This window comes from Juglans microcarpa x Juglans regia, chromosome 1S (genome assembly GCF_004785595.1).
Source record: "Juglans microcarpa x Juglans regia isolate MS1-56 chromosome 1S, Jm3101_v1.0, whole genome shotgun sequence".
NCBI lineage: Eukaryota > Viridiplantae > Streptophyta > Magnoliopsida > Fagales > Juglandaceae > Juglans > Juglans microcarpa x Juglans regia.
In genome coordinates, this window is record NC_054595.1 from 24,105,763 (window position 1) to 24,128,758 (window position 22,996).

At 35.1% G+C, this 22,996-nt stretch overlaps 3 protein-coding genes across 4 annotated transcripts; 1 reads left to right on the forward strand and 2 right to left on the reverse strand.

Annotated features, from left to right (window-relative positions):
• Positions 1–199: 199 nt before the first annotated feature.
• LOC121246925 (O-fucosyltransferase 36-like) lies at positions 200–3,668 on the reverse strand. 2 transcript variants are annotated; one of them, XM_041145250.1, is made up of 4 exons: positions 3,227–3,668; positions 2,171–3,139; positions 1,161–1,410; positions 200–690 (listed from the first exon to the last, which is right to left on the reverse strand). In XM_041145250.1, the coding sequence occupies exons 1-4, from the start codon at positions 3,385–3,387 to the stop codon at positions 514–516; spliced, it is 1,557 nt and encodes a 518-aa protein (XP_041001184.1). In that variant the 5' UTR covers positions 3,388–3,668; the 3' UTR covers positions 200–513. The 2 variants fall into 2 exon arrangements, with proteins under 2 accessions (XP_041001184.1, XP_041001183.1); XM_041145249.1 differs by having other exon boundaries at positions 2,171–3,667.
• A 724-nt stretch (positions 3,669–4,392) lies between these two features.
• On the reverse strand, positions 4,393–9,931 carry LOC121246622. The gene is made up of 7 exons (XM_041144815.1): positions 9,637–9,931; positions 8,797–9,225; positions 8,651–8,703; positions 7,699–7,736; positions 7,140–7,458; positions 5,430–5,746; positions 4,393–5,064 (listed from the first exon to the last, which is right to left on the reverse strand). The coding sequence occupies exons 1-7, from the start codon at positions 9,647–9,649 to the stop codon at positions 4,470–4,472; spliced, it is 1,764 nt and encodes a 587-aa protein (XP_041000749.1). The 5' UTR covers positions 9,650–9,931; the 3' UTR covers positions 4,393–4,469.
• Positions 9,932–16,187: 6,256 nt separating this feature from the next.
• LOC121244210 (RING-H2 finger protein ATL3) lies at positions 16,188–18,005 on the forward strand. The gene is given in 2 exon segments (XM_041142235.1): positions 16,188–16,980; positions 16,983–18,005. Coding segments are annotated over 2 exon segments (909 nt in total). The 5' UTR covers positions 16,188–16,799; the 3' UTR covers positions 17,711–18,005.
• The last annotated feature ends 4,991 nt before the right edge of the window (positions 18,006–22,996 follow it).

Consider the following 22,996-nt stretch of genomic DNA (forward strand, 5'->3'; position numbering starts at 1 on the left):
TGTATAATAAGTGGAGCTCAGGGCCCAGCATTCGTGTCCGTTTTGGTCTTTTCACCATTTTATGAATTCAATACATCCAGACCGGCTACTGGCTTGCAAACCGCTCCACGATACAGGGCAAGCTTAAAAATAATGAAATAAGAAGCCAATTAAATTACATAATTAGTGTTACGAGAAATGAGAAATTCACGACGAAGAGTATCATTTAATCTTCTAGTTCTTTAATTACATAGGAATTAATAAAGTGCTAATTTATTAGAACACGGACGTACAGAGAAGGGTAGATTGATTTACAAGCACCATTTGGCAGTGGCACGCACTGATGAGTTATATATTCAGACCGAGGTTAACACGTCATCAAAAAATAGCCAAAAAAAAAAAAAAATGATATTATCATACACTAGAATGAATACATTAACAAACTTTGGGGTAAACCATGAGACACAGGTGCCTGCCTACAGAAATGGCCTCTCACGTCATAGAACATGACAGTTTTGTGTGTCTTGTCTTCTTTCATTCCATGCCTGCAATGAAGTTTGGGACTTCGCCTTGGCAGAGGTACTCATCACACGTAGATGCTGAACCCCAGTCCTTCCTGAGTCGCAAAATGTCCTCTGTGAAAGTGGATCCAGGGGCTCCAATGAACGCACTCGACATGGCGCATATTGTCTTATCAAGCATAGCTTCCACCTTCAATATGAAAATCCATACAAACAGGATCGTTCAACTCACCATCCAATAGATCTACAACACCTAGGATGTACAAAACTTAGGTACTAAATACTCCAATGGTCATAGAACCAAATCATGCATTTCTCAAAGGGGTTGGTTTATTGGTAGAAAATGCAATCCCCACAGGGTCAGAAGTTTGGGGTCAATTCTCCGTGTTCCTCCCATCATTCATCAACCAGTATCACCTTAGCTAAAAGAGATGTATGAATGGGAGAAGAGAAGCATAATTTACTGAGAAAATATATTTGCAACCGTAAATTGTACAACCGTCGTGTAATCGCTTTGAAAAAAGTGAATAAAACATGGGATCCACGTGGACAAAAAACTATAATAATAATAATTTGTTAATAGTGGATCTCACTCTTTTTTAAAGTGATTACATAGCATTTACGCACTTCAAGATTGTATGTAAAATTACTCTAATTTACCTGAGAGTCACCCTCAAGGCCATGTCTGTATAACAAAGCATCCCATTTTTCAGCTGAATTACGAGGAGGCCTTTTAACAAGCGGTACAGGCTTCCCCTTTAGCACAACAAGTGACTGCAGCAAACTAGTTTCACTTTCTGCTGCATCGGTTGAAAGATATACAACTGATGCACTGGATTTTTCAACTACTCGAGTGATGCAGTCTGCAGCTTGAGGAATGGGGAAAAAGCAACTAGGCCCTTTAGCATTGCTAGAAAATTAAACAAGAATTATTAGAGGAACTGAGATGCTAAAGTCTTTATCAGCAAGTAAACACAAACGCGTGCATGCACAATATGCAAATAAAAGCCACATTTGCTCAAAACCAACAAGCCGCACCAGATCTAATCACTCATATTGTTCCTTCTAATAGGAGCATGAACAAATATTGCTTTAACGTTATTTCTCAAAACATTATTAAAAAACTCTACTCCGTCAGTCGTATGATTGCAAAATATCAGAGACAATTCTCAACCCAACGGAAGGTCAAACAGAATCTATTTAAGTTATAGACCGCAGAATTTCCATCTCTTTCAGCAAGGATAAATGGCATGTCCAGCCTAAGGAGGTGATGGCAATATCTACAAAAAAGATGTGCATATAACAAAATGCAAATCACTAGCAAATGCTTTCAGATTATACATCTGCCTTTCCTCGCAAACTCATAAGCTAGGATTTCTTGGCAAAAGCCGTGCATATGATGAATAACCATACATAGTAGGCAACAATGCGAAATTAAAGCATTATATTTTGGAACCAGATTGCCTTTGGATGAAAATAAATTGTGCAAGGGGGTAAAATGTAGGTGGCAAAGAACAATTAGAAGTTCAGGGATCGATCAATATGTGAAGGAACAATTACAACACATGCATAGCTATCAGAAAATTGCATATTTTCATGATGTCAAACCTAATTTCACATATTCATAATATTTGAGCAATGAAGTGGGAAAGGGAAAACGTATAACAAACCAGAACTTCAAGAAGCCGTGTCTCCGGAAGTGAAGTGCTACGAAATTCTTTCCCAAGAATGTCTGAATGAAACGCTGGGCGGTAAGCATAATAAGACGACTCGGTTCGATGGGCGTCTTGCATTTATGAGCAAGGGGGCCACCTGGCTGCATCACCCAATCGTGCTCCACATCCGCAAAGAAAATGTCTCCAATTGCAATAACATTGTCGTCTGAGGAGAACTTGGACTGAACCTCTTGAGCAGTCCTCTTGTTTGGCTTCTTAATATCCTCGACCCAAGCAGGCTCAGGCTTCCCCATCGAAATTCCCAACGATTTCAGCCTCTTGATACGCTCCTCATCCACATAGCAAGGCTGAGGAAGTGAAAAATAACATATAAACCTATCTAGGTGCATGTGAGTCTTCTTAGCCTCAGAGAACTCTTCAAACGAAACAACAACCTTTCTTCCAAAGCATTCGTTAATATGTCCAATATCCAACACCCTATGATACTGGTAATCTACTCTGGAGCTCGGAATGACCAAAACCCGGTTGAGTAGAGCTGCAAAGAACATATGCTTCTCCAAGCAGATCAAATGGTTGGACATCTGCCCGGACATGCAAATCGCGAACAAGTACTTATTTGATTTCGGCTTCCACTCGATGGTTCTTCGTTCATTCGTCTTCTGGTCCACCTCCCTACACCTACCAAAACCATAACCACCCCCGAAATTAGGATCTTGAAAATCTGATTGGAACTCGGACAAGTTCCCGTACCGGTGGGACGACAAGAGTACCTGCTGAATCTCTTTATTCAAGGAAATCTGCTTGAGAACGTTGGATTTAAGATCTTCGAGCAATGCGGTCGAGGGTACCAATGAAAGGTTCTCGGTTCCCAAATGAGAGTTGTTCAATAAACTGAAAAGCCCTAATTGCTGTTGCCTCAACAAATAAAGAGCGCGCAATTCGGATTCGCGCAAGTGATCGAATCTGCTGTCAGAAGGGAAAAGGTTGCGGACGTCGGTGGAGAAGTAGAGGATGAGGATGGGAAGAGGAAGGAGGATGACGAGTAGGTACCTCTTATTGAAGTGGAGGCGAAAACGGCGGCGTATTGACGAGTGGAGTTCGTCAATGCGGAAGGCCGAGCGAGTGGGGGAAGGGAGGTGCTTGACGTCTTCGTCTTGTGCGATCAGGTTCCGGCGGTCTTCCTCATCGTCCGCCAATGAATCTCTTTCCATGTCGCTTTAACTTTTTTTTCTCCCTGTACCCGGGAAAAATCACATTCCGACCGACGAAGGCGATACAGAATTACTAAATGAGGACGTCGAAGCTAATATTACTGTTTGAATTGCCGGAGTGCTTATGATACGAGAGAGAAGATGAAGAGTGATTGGAATGGAAGAGACTCGAGGAATGGAAGGAAATAAAATGACATCGGTGGCCCGGTGGGGTATCCATTTGCATCGGAGGATGGAAAATGACTTATAACCACTAAAAATGTTAACATCGTTTTGCAGTCGTTCTCTGACGGGATATTATTTATCTGAGTAATGTTGCATGAGTGCTTAACAGTTAAGCAACCGTTTTTAAGTTTATTATTATTATTATTATTATTTGTAAATTTTATATTTATTTATTTTTTTAAAAAAATTATACGAGAACATTCTACGATTATAAATATTATTTTTCTATTTATATAAGTAACGAGTTAAGTAAATGGTAATATTTTTTAATAATTTAATAATATATAAGATGATAAGATGAAAATAAAGATTTAAACGATGACAAATAATATTCCATACTTATATTTTTTAAGGAAGAATTATATATAACTTCTCATTCAGGGCATCATTTTTATTTAGATCCCAATAGAAAAATAGATTTGTATTATATAACTTATTTCAACTAGTATTAAAAGTTTTTTTTTTTTTTTTTTATCTCTCAAATTTTAAAAAAGTTTATGTTTATAAATTAACATAATTTGATGTGATATATTAAATTATAAAATTTTATTATATATTTTACCTATCATATCAATATAGGTCAATTTATAAATAAATCTATGGCTCACTTATAATTACAACGTTCTCTCAGTTACAAATTGCTTTAGGTCTGTTTCCACTCTTCAGGCTATCATGGAGTGTAAATGTGGATCTGCTCAAGACATTTAGGATCGAAGCTCATATCTCACTTCATAGAATGGTAGAAGTGTCAAGCAGTGAAAGGCTATTGGGTTGTGCAGCTGTGATAAAGAATTGCATTATACATTCCCATGTTCCACAAACTGAAGCATAAGCTGTATTTAAATTTGCATTATACATTATACTTCAACGAGCCTTCCACGAACCCATTTTTTGGTTATAGTAACCGATGCAGACGGTGTTTCCTCTTTTGGGGACTCAACTTCGTGTCCATTTGGCACTGGCAGCGGCTGTCTCCCATGGTCACTATCGCTGTTCCAATTTGGTTGTGTCTGCTCATGGTGATTCCTTGAACATGATTGCTTCATTAGACTCTCAAAACTAAAACCAGATGAGTCAGCGCCGCTGAAGCTGGTTGGGAGCAGTTCTCCCTCCTTGTTCCGAAAATCATGTAGGGCGAACTTGCTAAAGTTGAAGTCCTCCTCCCTTGGCACAGATGGGGTCCCGTTCACTTCTCTCAGCTCTGTTTGGTTTAAAACTTCAATTTTTGAACTTGTATCCTTCTCAACCAGGCTAGTTATTCCATTTGAGGCCGCTGAAGGGTATCCGCCATTCTCATGAGAAGTGATCTGACCAGTCTCTACGGATTGGATGGTTTGAATTGCTTCAGCTATAAGTTTTCTGGTTTCCATCAGGGAAGCTCGAGCAATAGGGCTCCTCATTGCAGCAACCTCAAGTGCCTTGGCAGCCTTCTCAGCTTCAACAATTAAAAGCCTGCAGATTGTTAAAGTGAAGATTTTTCATTAATTTTAAAGCAGCCAGGTTAATAACAATCAAAGGAATGAGAAATACGTAGCCTTCTTAGCAGATGGGTAGCATTACTTTTTTGGGCAACCAGTAATATAAGAGTAATGATGCTTAAGCTTTGATCAGGTAAGCAATGGCAGCAGTAATCAGACCCTTAAACTAGTCAAGGTGATAAACTAGTCAAGGTGATGAGTTGGTGGGCCAATTGTCCTCTACAGCTAAATTACTGGACAGATGTCTTCTATTCTCAATTGAATGGTTCTTTACTAATCATTTTTTTATAGGTCTTTACTAACCAAATTTTAAGTGTGAAAATAGAGACATGAACTTACCTTGCTCGTTCAACTGCTTCAGTTTTCTTTGTTTCTGCAACTGCTCTCTCTGCTCTAATGTTTTTTATCATCTCCAGCTTAGAACTTGCCAGGGGATCTTTGTATGAGGGTGCACTATTCCTCCTCAACCTTAATCGCTGTTTTTGGATTTTAGTCTCACCCATAGAAGAATTTTTTATTTCACCAGCTCTTTTCTTTGTGGGGTCTCTTCTAGACATCCGTGTACCACCACTTGGCCTTGTCCTCGACCTTCTTTCAGTACCAGGTGGAATCCCATGATATTTAGCCAAGCCAGAGCAGACCCGATCACGGTACTCCTGGTAAAACGCAGGAAAATACAAATTTGGAGAATAAATTGATCAGGTGCACAACTAATAGCACAAAGCATGACTATGAAGTAAAATTGCCACCAAGTAGCATCATGTTGAGTCAAGCGGAACTTGGCTTCAAAGAAAAATTGGAAGATTCAGTCCAAGTAGCCCAAGGTTTTGAGCTGAAACTGACCAGCTAACCATAGATGATTGACCCAAGGGAGTATACAGGAGTACCATGACCAAGCAGCCCAAAGTTTTAGGACTCATTTGGACACTTGGAGTATCTCAGAATTCTCTGAATAGTAGTAAAATAGTCTGTAAATAGTAGTGAAATGGTTTGAATTAAGATGTTTTATTGGGTTTTAGGAATAGAAAAAAATTGAATAAAAATATTATAAAGTTAAAATTGTTTGAATATAATTTTTTTAATATAATTTTTATTTTAAAGTTTGAAAAAGTTGTATTGATTTTTGTGTTTTGTTTTGAAGTTTGTAAAAGCTATAATGATTGGATAATAATTAGATGAAAAGGTTGAAGATTTGAAATTAAAAAGTGTTTTGTGTTTGAGTGATGTTTGGGAAAGAAATTGTGGGAAGTTTTGAGAATTTCTCATCTCATCTCATTACCCAAACAAGGCCTTAGCAGAACATAAGGTCCGAAGCCAAGAGAGTACACAGGAGTACCATGATTGAGGACCATATTTCTAGTAGGACATAAGCTTCGAAGAAATGAAGTATATAACTCATAGATGTCGAGCTCAAATGCAATTGACATGTTGGATATTGAGCCACTGTTTTAATTCCCCTTATATAGGCTGGACAATGTTGGACACAAAATGGGGAATATTTCAGATTTAGGTTGGAGAAAAAGGAAAATTTATTAAGCATACTTTTCATGTCCAGAACCAACTTAATTCAGAATGGATTTTGCAAATACAACTCCTACAACTGTTTCCCAACTTAAAGGGCCTTACTTTTCACTTGGACATGTGAACACTATAATGAAACTCAGCCGTCACACTTGAGTTTCATAGGATTAGCAAAAAACAATGAATAATGTGCATGAAATCCTCTAATTTATAGAGGTGTTGTGGTATGCACCAAGTATCATGGGTTTTTTTGGGAGTAGTCCTTTAAAAAAAAAAAAAAAAAGCATTTTGTTTTGAGAAGTCATGATGAAATAGAGATGTTATGGTATGGACCAAGTTTTACGCCTGGCACTTCATTTTTAAGGATAATACGACCACTCTCTTCCTACATTGTTTTAAGTTCCAAGATAGAGCAGTCATGACCTTCAAGAAATAATCCATAAGTTCCAAGGTAGGACATGCCTAGCAAGGTTAATGCAAAAAACATGAATCATGCAACTTCTTCTTGATACCATTCTGTCTACTTACAGGATCGGCCCATTTTGCAGAGATTGCTTCTGAAATTTTCCTCCTTTGCTCAGAGGACTTGGGTGCTCTCTTGCTACCTTTTGGCCTAGGCATTATCTTCCTTTGTTCAACACTCTTTAACCACTCAGCCTTGAGCTGTTCATCCAAGATCTTGTAGGAACCCCACTGCAGCTCTTCCTCACCAACAAAGCCTCGTTTAGCTGCTTCTGCAATTAGATTCTGCCACTCAAAGCAGCAACCTTCCTGCACAATCAGCTTCTCACGTCGCCTTTGCCACCCCATTCGTACTCCAACTGCAATTTTCATCCTCGTCTCTTTGCTGTACAATCAGCAAAAAGAAAGAACATGAAGTACAAAAAATTATGTAATGATATGAAGGGGATATTATGAAAACACACTCGTGAACTCATAATTTCTCCCATAGTCATGAAGACCCTAATATAAGCTAAATAAGGACTTTATTACAGTACTTTAGATGACTGGGGAGTTTGCAAGAATTACAAGAGGAAATGTTCATTGTAAATTAAAACACAAATAAACAAGACGGCATAAGACCTACCTCTGAGCATGTCCAAGGTTACTTAACTTCATTCTGACCTGCACAGTCAAATTTCATTAAGAAATAAGAAATTCCAATTTTGCCCAAATGAACTGTATTTTATGAAAACTGATAATTAGAAAACATCTTCTCTTGTGCTCATCAAAAGCCTAAGAGCCTAAATCGTGCCATTGATATCCCACCCTTTGGTTTGGCCATCTAAAATATCATTGGCCTAATGAAACTACCAGCTCAAAAAAGCATATTCCAATTTACAAGGGTACTATGATGGAAAGCCCCAGAGATTCTATGGGAAATTGGAGAATTAACTGCTTACGCTTTATTGAAGTGTGTACACTGATCAGGTACTGAGTCTACCATTGAATATCAAACAGCCACTAACTCCTTAACCAACCTAAAGAATTAGCTTCTGCATCGGATTTTATAACTAACCTGGAAATCTCATTGCAGTGGGGAAAGAAAACTCAATTTATTCAATGACAGTTGTTAGATACATGCAATGCTTTGACACCAGCATTTGATATCATCATAGATTCTCCAGATCAGAAGTACACTGAAAGGAATTTAAGGAAGGCCAACAAAAGTGCCATGCATCCCTATATCTCACACCAGTAGCAAAGCAAAAAGGGTAAGGGGGATTTTCAGAGTCACCGGCAGGGACTTAAAAGAGTGACAGCAGAATTTCCCAACATTTTTCACTTACCAATTCATTACAGTTCATATTCTAACGTTTAAAAAAAACGTTTTGTACTAATGACCAATCACCATTCACCCTCCATGTGTGCCATAAGATAAGTATATGGTCCCATTATTCATTTAATTGATGAAACAGGTGCATCTGAAGATCAAGACTCAAAAATTGAGCAAAGGATCCACGAATATAATCTCTTCATTCTAAACATGCTAAGGTCATTTCAAAGGAACGTGTAAAATTATTCTTACATGACATCACCTTAGGATCCTGCATTGCAAGTTTTGTCCTCTCTCTGATCCGTTGAATTGTTTCTGCGCATTATATGAAGATTTTAGTAAAGGTACATCAAATAATGGAAACAGACTGATAAAACAAGAAGACGTGATCTCTAAATATATTATTACCAGCACTGTGCTTCCTGCCTTTGTTCCATGGCTTGTTTCCCTTATTTGCTTTGGATATTCTCGATCTTCTCAACCTCTCTCTCTCGTCAGATTCCCCTTCTTCACTTGAAAACTTGGGTTCCATCTTCGGTATACTTGAATTGACAACATCTTGTGAAACATTGCAGTGCTTCTGTCCATTTTTATTCTGAACCAAACCCTTGGGTTCAAGAGTAGCGACTGCCTTGATCAGGAATCTACCCCTCCGCACCTCTAAGTGTCTCACATTGAAGTTTAGTTCTTTAGAGAGACCAAAGCATATCCAAGCACCGGACAGTCTTTTATCGTTGGCAAAGGTAATGGGAATTGATGAAAGTTTACCATGAATATGGTTTTGAGCCCTGAGCGCACATAAATGGCTTTGCAAGGCAGGCTGCGCAGTAGCAATCTCTACCAAAAGATACAAACATAACAATCTCAGTGGTTATCTCCGAGAGGATTGCAAGAACACTGCATATTCTACATTCAGTTGCTGTATGAGGTATTAAATTATGAGGAGCACGTGGCATCATCATATAACCAACAAATGAAGTTTCTGGTTTTATTTAAGAGCAACTCGTGGAGATGAAATTGAAAACAACGCTTGAAACCTAGCCTCTTGGGCATACTCTAGTGACATGATACAATGAACAATACAATAAACTGGGTTTTCAACTAAATGGGGAAAAAAAAAAGAAAATTTATTGAATAGAAATAACAAGAAATCGAACGTAATAATTGAGATTGCAGATTAAAACAAAAACAAACAAAGAAAACAAAGATGGAAGAGCAACCATATAAAGTATAGGAGAGGGGGAGTACCCAGTAAAGGCATGGAGGCTCATTCAGCCAAATCCAGACTTTAATGTCAATAGCTCGGTGAAATGTAGAGACTGCATAGCATTTGTTAAGTAAGCATTTCGTTTACATGGGATAACACTCGTTCCTTCTCTCCTTGTCGAAACGATGGCCACCGGCAAAAACACAATCTGGGTGGCTCCAAAAGAAACGCTGCGAGAGAGCCACACAGTATGCAGGCGCGGGATAACGAAACAGCGACGCTATCGCAGGCCACAATCCCAATACAAAGACCAATAAAACTAGAGAGCAGAGAAACCTTTGATATTTTAGGAGGTAGGCCAACCCATGAGCATCGTGGGCTGGCTATGTAACGTACCTAGGAATTGCAGGCCTTTCCGGCAGTGCTCAGTCTTTTATCTTTTTGCTTTTAAGGTCCACGTAGAGAAAATAAAAAGACAAGCGTCACGTTCACAAAAAAATATCAAAAAAATAAATATATAAATTAATATGATTTAGTATGACATATTAGATTTATATTATAATAAAAATAATTTTTTAATTTAATATATTATATCTAATCATAGAATTTATATTTTAAAAAATTTTTTATGACTAAAATATTTCTAAAACGAAAATGATTATGAATTTGAAGGACACTTCATACTTTATACCCGATCAGATCATTTTCATTTGGTTTTTAGGTCAGTAAAATGGAATAAATATAAATGAGATCCAATAATATATATACCGGTGGAATTTGGTATGTTTGGTTTCAGAAACTCTTGGACATTTTTTGAAAAGAATTTCAATTTCAATTTAAACATCTTTTAAACACGGAGAAAATATATCTATTTTCTCGAAAAAAAAATCCTTTTAATCATTTGCCAAGGTTCTATTAACCAAATACAAAAACCAAAATGGTTTTCATAAAAAGAAAATATTTCACATAACTTTTAAGGCTAAATATTAAATAAGTTACATTTGGATAGTAAGATATTCTCAGATATTTTGTGAATATTAATAAAAAAATAATGATATAATATTAAATAGTAGTAAAAAATTTGTAAAAAGTAATAATAAAAAAATAAATAGTAGTGAGATATTTTGAGAATACCTAAGGTATTGAGGTATTCTCGAGTATTCTGAGAATAGTACTTTGAATATTAAAGTATTCTCAATACTCAAACTAGACCAGTCTATATGATTTGCCTTCTTGACAAAGCAGTGTCTGTACAACTTTGATCAAATTAGTGATCCCGTTTCTTAACACAACAATATGACAACTTTTCATTTCTTTCACATTCCCACAATACAATTTTTTCAATTTATGCTGCTAATTCACTTACACAATTCCCATTTTTGAACCAAAGAAAGGGGAAGAAAACATGCATAATTAAGGAAGTTGTGCCTAAGTGCTATAGTCAAATGTTTGAATGGACGATTGGGCACCTCGACGCAAATGCATGCTAGAAAGAATTATGTGCATTAGTTAACATAGCAACAACTAGCCCAATGCATGTTCTCTGAACAAGTTGACCAAGAACAAACAGAAGTGCCGCTGACACACATGTATTCTTTCGTTAATCTGAATGGCAGCGCACAACTTTTTTTTTTTTATTAGTTGGGATGAGATGAATTGAAATAAAAGTTAAAAGTTAAATAAAATATTGTTAAAATATATTTTTTAATATTATTTTTATTTTGAGATTTGAAAATATTGAATTGTTTATTATATTTTGTATAAAAAATTATAATAATTAGATCAGATGAGTCGACATGAACTGTAAAATCAAACGAAGCCTTAATCTCAACTATTTTTCAACTTTATCGACTCTCCTAATAGTCAATTATTAGAAAGTCTACAAGGGTTGCCACCAAATTTATCCAAAAATGCCTCCCGATTTAGATGTGGAAAGAGAAATAATAAGCGTGTTAACGGTTGGTTGATCATGTTAGAATTAACAATAACAGAAAAATTAAAAAAAAAAGTAGAATCAATCACACATGACACAAAGTTTACATAGTTCGCAAACGTACTAATGTCCATGAAACTACATAGGATTATATTTAGATGATAATTAAAGATACAATACGATGACATTACATGAGTTTAATACAATATACAGTAAATCTTAATTAACATTGGGTTGAATTAAGAGCCAAGTCTCATTCAAATTCTACAAAAAAAATGGCAACAGATCCTTGTCGGATCGGATCATCAAACTAAGCCGTCACAAGCGTAACCAGACTACACATAGAAGCCCAACAGATCAGGTTCTAAAGTATTTGATAAGTAGTTATTTTCTTGATTGAGATGTTTTCATGCCCTCTCTGTAGGAAGACAGTCGCCCCTCTTCCAACCAATCAATGACATAATCATAGGCATACTTCTATGTTGCTCTCTATCTCAAGAGTATTTGTAGTTGGATAGAAAATCCTTTACCCCCAGAGCTTACACTGGCCATCTTTCTTGATTTTGGATGAAACTGTTGCATAGATAATCCAAGTATTTCATTATTTGATCTCTACTGTAAATTGAGTTCAGCTTTTCAGAATTCATCTACATCGAGTGCATTACTCGTATGTTGTTACCACAGTATCAACTGTCATTAGCAGCCCAATCAGAACTGCAAAAATAAAATAAAAAATATTTTATTTTTAAAATACGAAAGCCATGCGGCGCGGCATAATGAGTCAGTGACTTCTGCGTGCCTCGTAGCAGTAGAATGCAGCATTTCTTTCTCAATCCATAAACAAATCAAAGATGCAGCAGTTTGTATTTTTATTTTGTGCTCCTCTCTTTCAGGCATTTTATCAAAAAGCTAGGGGGGTAAAAAGTTGTGGCGGTGCCACTCGTACATGTTTATGTCTGTGCTTCTACCGAACTAACATCAATGGGCATCATGACTTCAAAAAAATCATTCCCTATTAATCATTGTGTCTTTGTTTATATTTTCTTACCTATATATATATATAGATATACGTGCTAATTCCATATTAATATTTGGCTTAAAAGCCCAAAATTGAGGCAACAATGACGTGGAGTCTATGAATTTGAACAACATTAAAATCCCTGAAAATCATTATGTTTTCTCGTTTTAAAAGAAAAAGAAAATTGCAAAGTTATCGAGACATATGCAAGAATCTAATGGCATTTTTTTTCTATAAGAATTTACCATCTATCAGTTACTATTTATTCTTACACTTTATATCTATAACTTTTTCATAAGATATCGAGGTATTTTTTATAAAATATAAGAGTATTTTTTATAAGATATGGGATGTGAAATGATGAATAATAGTTGATGAGAAGAAATTTTCTTTTTAATATTATTCAATAATCTATTTACTAAAATATTTACATATCATAATTTAATTTCAAATTTTAAATTTTACAAATTTACATCAAATACAATTTATGGTTATCAAATCTACTTCAATTATGTGATTGGATGGTAAAAAAAAAATCAAATTTAAACAAAATCTCGAATCTTGAGAAGATGGGTCCTGCTTTATAACTTCGTTTTTTTATTTTTTTTTAAAGGATATAACTTTGTCATCTTAGTTCTCTTTACGAAGATGAAGATTTTAATCTTCTTTTCGCTTAAAAAAATTCGTGCAATATTTAAGTCGTACAAATTTTGCATTGTCTACTTGTGAAAAAAATGAAATTCACTTGAAAATTTTATTTTCTTAAGATAGAAATTTTATTTTTAAATAGAACAATACAAAATCTACACGCTGATCTAAACTTATATCTAATAATTTTATGCTTATAACAAAATTACTTATGCTTGTAACAAAAAACCAATTGGTCATTTTAGATTCCAAGGCCAAATCCGATAAAAAGAAATTGGAATAACTCTATCCTGAAGTCTCTATATCACACATCATTCACATATTATAGTTTAATTTATATGATGAGTTTTAAAATTTGAATCTTATAAATTAAATTATGTTATATGAGTAAGATCTTTAGAATAAGAAATTGAATATGATATGTATAAATTTGTTGCATAGTCAAGTAGGGGTGAAAACCGACACTATCAGCTCGATTTTTTTACCAAAATTGTCGCCGACCGATGGAGAGGATTTGTATGGAACAATCGACCGTGAACGTACTCAATGAGAAAGAGAAATACTGACCATATGGACTCCGACAATTCTTTGGAGATTCTCGGTTGGTTCTTAATCCCCCTAACAATGAGGTTCATCTAAGAGAGTAGAGAGGGAGAGAAAAACTAAGAATTGGAGAAGAACAAGGGAGGGGAAGAAGACGATCTCAATTCAAAACGACACCTTTTGATTTAAAATCAAACGGATCAAACAACGTCATTTCAATTATATTTTTTTTTTCCAAACTGACGTTCCAAAACAATGTGTCATTTTGTATATGTATAATTTTTAAAAAATATATAATTTATATAATTGATCGGTTTAGTGTCGATTGATTCAGCTTCAAATTGGGACCTAACCATCCGACGATGATTTTGACATAATTCTACTGCCAACTGACCGATTTTATGTCGGTTTCGACAGATTCTGTATTCTGACGATCAGTCTGAAGCAATTATGATAAGTTTCTTCAATTCGTGTACACCCATATAGTCAAGTAGTTGTATAAAAAGTTAGGAAGCCAATTCTTAGAGAGAGAACATCTACATTCTCCCTAGAATAAACCCATTTCCTTGAGAGCCATTGCCAAAGAGGAGGGTTCTCTCACCCTCCTATCTTCCCCATTTCCATTTCTGTACTGTATATACACTTTTAAGGTAGTGTTTTTTTCCTCCTCCCTTCACTTGCTCTGTTTTGGTCAGATTTGCTGCTTTTCGGCTGCCATCCGCCTACACGCTCCCCACCACCCTATCCTACAGCCGCTGATCTACTGGGACAGCGCGGAGTTGCGCCAAAAAGGTCTACGCATGACCCTCATGTGCAGCTTGTTTCGCTCATGTTCCCCATGCGCTGCCTCAGAACGACACTTTCGATGGCTACACGCACCATACCAGCAGTTTCGTCTCGCCGACAACTTCCAAATTGGGGCCACCCAGTCTCCATCCCTTTGGCGTGTGGCTGCCACGTGCCATCACAGGAGCGTGAAAATGCCGATGGTCAGCAGATCAGTCCACTCGATGTCAGATTTTTCATTATGTTATCATTTTTTCCTAAATCGTGATCTTGAAGAATAGTCTGAGGATCTTTCTAAAATTATTTTAAGACAACAAGCAACAATGCACCCGTCACTCTCATTATTTTTTGCGAAGAATCCACCGATACTAGCGATGGTTCCATTATTCATAATTTTTTACGAATAACTTATTTTTGTCTTTTAAGACATCATCCTCTTTGTAAAACATGGATAAAATTGGTCGTAAAAATCAATTTTTTTTTTTTTTTTTTTTTTTTTATCACTTGCTTGCTTAGGGGAAAAAAAGAAAAAAGTAGTTGTATAAAGTTTGGGACAAAAGGGTCCTAACAAATAAAAGAGATGGTAGAATTATCTTTTTCGAAAAAAATGAAAGGAGCGAAATTGTTGTCCATTGTACATCAAGGTCAGGAGCAGGTGTTAATTTGCGTATTCCACGGGATATGATAAATCAGTTCTTTTCCTTTATTATTATTTTTATTATTAAAAAAGAGGGCTAATTATTAATAATGTCGAGATTTGTGTTAAAAAAAAATGGTAAAATATAAGGCATGTGACAATGACCCCACTCTACTCACTTTCTCATTATTCCTATTTCTAATTGTCTTGAAATTATTCACTCAATCCTTTGAAATCTTGGCCACGCTTTCCCATAATTCCCTATTTTGTTTTTTTTTTTTAGCCTCTAGACTTCCCATATAAAATGAGAGAGCACATAGGAAATAAAATTTATAGTATTTTATTAAATATTTTTTTTGATACATTTGGGGGTTATGCCAATGCCTTTGGCTTTTATTAAATATTTAGAGTATGCTATGCATGTATTTTTTTTTTAATAAAATTGATAGTATTGAATTTGAACAACCCTTTTATCTCTGCCGAATGTTTGAGTTACGATGCATTAACGTCAATTCATACTAATATTAATATTGTTTATATCCTTTATTGATATTTATTATTTTATTATTATTTATTTATATTTTATTATTAGTCATTTTTATTTAATATTTTATTATTAATTCTTTTTATTATTATTTATAGATGATCTGAGATATTTTACTATACAAAGTTAGCCTAAATTTAAGTAGTAAAATCCAAATAAAGAGAGTTACAATTAAAAAATCTAACATGTAATTACTCATAATCTTTGTCACAACAAGACAAATTTACAGTCAAATCTAAGACTCGTTTATTTTCAAGAAACATTTCATTTTATTTTATTTTATTATTATAATTTTTTTAAATTTTTATATAAAATAAAATAAATAATTTAATTTTTTCAAATTTTAAAATAAAAATAATATTAAAAAATATATTTTAATAATATTTTATTTAATTTTTTAATTTTAATCTCATTTCATTTTATTTCATCTATAAAAACAAATGAATCCGAAGAAAAAAATGGGTGTACGTATGAATAGAGGGGTACCAAAACCAAAGGGAAGAATCTGAAGTGAAAATGGGTTAGAGAGAGAGAGAGAGAGAGAGAGAATTTGGCCATAACACCAGTCATGAGGGAAAGCGCCGAGAAGACACGTAACGGCGCGAGGAAAGCGACCATTTTGCTTTTTCCTCATCAACTGTTGCGTTTCATCGCCGTCGCGTGCTTTCCCCCTTCTTCTTTCTTCTTCCTCCTCGGCCTCCATTCATCTCGTTCTAAAAAAAGTCAAGTCTTTGAGTCTGAAGTGGAGGATTCTTTTGGTTTACTTCTTTGAAAACTCTCGCGTCTTTGCCTACCTTATTCCTCAACCCGAAGAACAGGTCTAACTTCCTCTTCCTCTTTCCCATTACTCATTCTCTTTCTACTTCTAGAATCTATATAAAGCTCATTCATTCATCACCCACGAGTCCTGGCTAGTTTTTACCACTGAGTTTTGACAATTCTAAGAGAAATCCCATTTGGGTTTTAGTCCCCTTTTTTTTCGAGTTTCTGAGTTTTGGGAATCCGAATTTGCGTTGGGTTTCGAGTGAATCTTGAGTAGCTGATACATTGCTGTGGGAAGAAAAAAATATTCCGCAGGAACTTTGATAGACGAGCATGGAGAATTCCTCTAGGCCGAGTCGATCGGCATTGGACAACTCACCGGCCGTGGAACTAACAGGAAAAATAATGGTGGTAGCCATAATAGTGCTCGTCCTTGTTGTGGTATTTGTCCTTTTCCTCCATCTCTACGCCAAATGGTTCTGGTGGCGCATTGATGAAGCCAACCCTTCTGCTCATCCCGCCGCCGCCGCCGCCGCTTCGTCTTCGCCCCCGGCCAAGAACCGGCGATCTCCGCCACCCTTCGAAGAGGGCTCGACCCCTTTGCCCTCCGCTCACTCCCCGTATTGATATTCAATCCAAATGATTTCAAAGAAGGGTTGGAATGTGCGGTTTGCCTCTCTGATCTAGTGCAAGGAGAGAAAGCTAGGCTGCTCCCCAAATGCAATCATGGGTTCCATGTCGATTGCATCGATATGTGGTTCCAGTCCCACTCCACCTGTCCGCTCTGCCGGAACCCAGTTGCTCCTGAAAGCTCCAATTCCAGCAGCGATACTAGTGCTGAGTTAGCAGAGGATTTCGAGTCATCAGGAGAGAACTTAGTTGCTGGGTATTCCACAGAATCTCCGAATTTCCCCACAAACGTCTTGTTTTGGGGAAACCAGACTCAGGTAAGTTCTAGGGGCGCTTGTTTGGACGAAGGTCCTTCTCAATGCCCTCCTTGTCCACCATCTTCTTCGTCAGCAGCTGGTAGTAGTAGACCGACCGACGGAATGCTGGTGATCGATATTCCAAGGCAGACTGATAACTTGTCATCGTTGTCTCCTTCGGTAAGCAGGTTTGCCGAGGAGGAATCAAAGTCGCCGATGACTGCAAGACTCAGGTCATTGAAGAGGCTTTTGAGCAGGGATAGAAGGACAAGTCCTCGTACTCCCGGTTCTGTTGATGTTGAGCAAGCAGGTAGCTAGATAGCAAGTCCCTTAATAGTTAGACTGAACATATCGCGGCTAGTACAGAGTATTGCTGAGAAATCAGCTCAAGATTATTGGAAGAGATGATTGGAGTCCGGTTCTTCCATCCTTGAAAGTTGCTACTTCTTTTGGGAGAGATCCCCCAGGGTTAATTTCTTCAATGTTCTTTTATTCTTGATCTTGACATAGATACTTAGGAGCTCGAGGTTGCTATCTCAACGATCTGAATCTCTTGTTTTATACATGAAGTTTGTATCTGTCTTGGAACAGAAGTGAACAGTTTTTTCTTTTATTTGAAATGCCCATATTGTCATGAAAGTAAAATAGGTATCTGGGTTTTAGAGAGGGCGGACAAGCAGAGGGGTTATGATGCATTCTTGTTTTCTCGTTGATTAATATCAACAGCACCCCTGCCCCATCTCATTGCTCATTTGAAGTTTGCAAATTTGCATGTGAAGAACAGAAAAAAGTAGCATTTACATGATCAATACATAGCTTTGAGTAATTGGACCCATGCATCATCAGCTCGAAGTTTCATACACTTATGGTGCGTTTGGTTACCAAACTCATCTCAACTCATCATTTCAACTTTTTTAAATCTCAATATAAAATATAATAAATAATTCAACTTTTTCAAATTTTAAAATAATAATAATATTAAAAAATAATATTCTAACAATATTTTATTATCACAACTCAACTCAACTCACTTCAACATCCACACACACCCTTAATTTCTGATTTGACTACAAAACTATCTCATTTCATCAAATATAATCATTACAATTTTATTAAATTTACACATAAAATATAATAAATAATTTAATTTTTTTTAAATCTTAAAATAAAAATAATATTATAATAATATCTTATTTAACTTTTGAACGAAACTCATCTCATCGCGTAACCAAACAAGATTATAAGACCTTCGAGCAGCTTGAAGCAAATGGTGTGGAGTGAAAACGGGCGCCTGTTCTTGGGATGCGCTTGTCACAATGCTATTGTTGCCCACAGACAATTGACTCCTTTCAAGTATGACTGTCTTGTATTCTCATTTAGCTGCTCTTCACAGGAATCAGGCCATTTCTTTTCGCTCGTAGGTTCGGATTTTGAAGGATTTGTCATGACCGTCTAGTTAATTTTTTTTTATTCAGAAAGTTTCTATAGTTTGATGATTATAGATTACAATAGTGTATTTAATGTTGAGATCCAATCAGCAGTACTGCCGAGCAAGTCTCCACAATATAGAAAGTGCATACAACACTCTTTTCTCAGCAGTTGGTGAGTGACAATTGCTGGGCCTCTATGTGTGTAGCCTAGACGTTGTGTTTGTAGCGGTTGAATTTGATTACCTGATTCGACAAGGGTTGGTTATGATTTTTTGGTGGATTCTCAATAAGATTTGAGTTATGGAGCGGAGGTTTGGACAAAACCTTTGAAAAAATTTTGACCCGTTTGGACTTGATCCGACTCGATCCGTTGTTTAAGAATTATTATTATTATTATTATATATTGTATTATATATTTTCTCTATGGCGACGTATTTTTATATTGTATTTTACTTATTATCTGAAATAAAATATTTTCTAATTTCGTCAACGTATGATTAATTTTATTTTATATTTTTACTTTTTCTATTACCGTTGCTGACAACTAAACATGCAAAAACAACTTGCGGAGGATAATACAGTGCGTATAAATCGAATACAGAGGGAAGATAGGAAGAATGAGACATTCCAGGACAATTGTAGAGGGTTTTTTCTTTCTTTGGTTTTGATGGGTAATCAGGGACCGTTAGAGCACTCGCAGCGGATTCGGTAAAATAAAGAAAAGTCTAAAATTTGAATAGATTGAGAGTTAAGACGTTGGTATTAGATTCGGTAAAACTCAAAACTCAAATCTCAAATTTTGAGTTAAAGGAAATTTAGTTTCATCTTTATATTTGAAGATTCACTATTCATAAATCTATCATATTATTTTATTACAAAATACAGAAGATTATTAGTTTAGATTTGAAAATTAATTTGTGAAATGTGTTTGTTGGGTAATTAGGTTGAGAAAAAAAATTAGTTAAGAAACAATAATTTAAATATCAAATTAAATTATTAATGTACATATGGTTAGTGTAATTGTAAAATATGAAATAAAAATAAAAAAAATTATTATTAAAAAAATAATATCATATTATATTTTGATGAATCCAATGACTAATCCAATGTGGGATTATGGATAGAGAGGTTATGAATTTATGAAAAACATGTACTTTTCATCAAATTTTGAAGATAATTTTGATGAAGTCAATGCTCATGCTCTTACAATTATGATTGACTGGTTCTGCCGCTCAGAGAGTACACCGCTCCATCTTATCACCAGTTTAATTTTCTATTTATTTTACTTCAATTTTTTTATTCATATTTTTTTATTATTTTTAAATATTTTTAAAAAATATTAAAAAAATATTTATACACTAATAGTTATTTTCTTAATTATTAAATAAAAAATTAAAATATATAAGGCGTCAAAATAAAAAGGCAAATAAAGTAGGTAAAGTAGTATTTTTCATTATTATTTCCATGCACATCATTTCAATAGCCAAAAAAAGACTATTTCGCAAAGAGATTATATAAAAACAATCTCACAAGCTGACGTGATTTTATATGATCTGTTATATTTACTTTATAATAAAAGTATGTTTATAATCTGACGAATTAAATGAAACAACGTCAATTTATAAATTTAATTTTATGTAATTTATTGATAATTAAAATATTTCTCGTAAAAAAAAAAAAAATTGTTTCTCCACGTACGTCCTCAAGCTTGCTTGATCATGACATGTTAGGTTACACATCTTTCGAGGGACTACAAATTTTGTTTTCTGCCACATATCAGCAACAAAAGCAGGCATTATTTTCTAAATTTATGCAGCTCTCTTCAAAACTCTATTTAAAAATATTCCAAAATAAATAAAAAATAGAAAGAAACTATTAAATGGAATCACGGAAAATGTCCAGAAAGTATATCTCGGCCTCAAATTTCACCCAATTTCGCAACAAGATCAATGACCATTTTAATGTGGAAAATGCAGATGCACCACATTCAAGCTCGTCGTTGCTGATGTCCATGATTCCCATGCACTAAGTTACCAGGTAAACAGGGCCATAGGTTTGAAGGGCTTGACGTCTATCTAGTTCGTCGAGACACATGTAAGGTATCTCATTCTCCACTCTCTTAATTGTGGGGTTGAAAAGACCGGTGAGAGGTCCGGATGACGGGCGCCGGTGCCTGCCATCATTGTTCTTGGTCTTGCCACTGCCATATATCGGACCAGAAACAAGATGCCGTTTTGGAAGAGAATTCATGTAAGGACTACTTGTCGATTTCCCTCGAGGCTCGCTCTTTTTGTCAGTTTTCCACCATGAAAAGATCAGATGGTTTTTCCATGATTTCTTGCCGGCTTGTTTGTCTTTGGGCAATCTTTTCTTTCCTTTTTCTTCTGGATAAAGTGGTGAGCTCTGGAAATCTACAACTCTTCCGTGGTGGTGCCTTGCTTCTTCCAAGAACTGATCAAACGTAAATCCAACAAAAATCTTTAAAAAAAAATGTCATATACGCACAGAAAACTGCATGTGCTGTAGAAGCCATTTTATGAAAATATAGATGATTAACAATGACAGTCTAAAAGTTCTAAATCAAAAGAGTAGGGGACAAAAGAGAAACAATATCATCCACTGACCAAGATTCAACCTTTTAATTCTTCTGCAACAACAGGAAATTGACGGGAACAAGGAATTAATTAGAAACAATCACCTGAGAAAAGTCCACATGAGGATCAAATATTCCATCGCCCCCGAAAGCACTCGTTTCATATTTCGGGTATACTGGAGATTTCTTCATCGTTGCCTGCAAATAGTTTGTCCAAAAACTAACTCATCGAACAAAGCGTTAAAGGAATTAATCCAAAAAAGAAACATTCGGCTATACAGTTCAGGAGAGCTTGAGATTATAAATCCTCCAATTTTTGAAAGATAATGACTCCAAGCAATAATAGTGTCAACTGTCTTGTATTATTGACGTTGAGAAATGATAATTAGAGTCATGAGTGGGTAAGTATTATATAATAATTTTAAAAAATTGAATAAATATGAAATTCATATGAAAAAAATTAAATTTTTAATAGTAGATTGTACTCTTTTTTAAAGTAACTATATAATATTTATACACTTTACGACTATATGTAATATTATTTATTTTATTTTTACGTGATCCTTTTATAGACCGAATATTTTCCTTTGGGGTGTCAGAGCTACTAACAAAAGAGTAAAGCATATGTAGTGGAGTTGCTCAGCGTTTTATTCCCAACTTAACAAGCAAAGCATAAACATTGAAGTGGTGTATCTCTCATGGGACCCAATAACCCACCAGTCATTGAATAAAAAACAACAATTAAAGAAATGGTTTTTTATTTAAAATTTGTAATATAAAAATATTAGTGATAGAAAAAAGAGGAAATCAAAGGGCAAACTTTGTCTTTTTGTTCATGGGATCGTGCGCCGATTGCGGACCCCGAATGTTTCACGGTGGGGCCGGCGCTCCAAGGGCTTATTTATTTATTTATTATTACGATTTTAAAATGAATGGGGAGACTGCATCCCTTGGTTTAAGGCGCGTTGTAAGGGTTTAGCAGGGTTGTCTTTAGGTACTTATTTAGGTTTTCAAGATGGAAAACGATTTATTCACAATATTTTATATAATGTATTAAATGAGAAGTATTTTTATAAAATATCTTATAAAAATAATATAATTTTATAAAGATATTTCTCATTTAACATATTATTATACAATATGTTGTATAAAATGTTGTGGGTATATCATTACTCTTTTATTAAGATGAGTTTAATTTTTGTAAGTTAAGATGAATTTCACCTTTTAAGTTTAAATGTATGAAGTAGGTTGAGATTAATTTAATTTTTTTATAAAAAATTGAAAAAATAGTGAGTCTCACCAATGATTAGTTTGAAATGATTTGAGTTTGGTTCGATAACCAAACACAAAGTCTTTTAAAATAAAAATGAAAGATCTACAATTATTTTTATAATAATATATAAATTTATATTTCAAATGAAAAATATTTTTATAAAATAAATTATAAAGTTAACATTACTTTATTTAAATATCTTATTTTAAAATATATAGTTATAAAAGTGATTATGCGTGTACCATTACTCAAAGAATTTTTGTTGTATGTGATAGGTTTTAAAGTGATTCTTTTTGTGAGTGGAGACT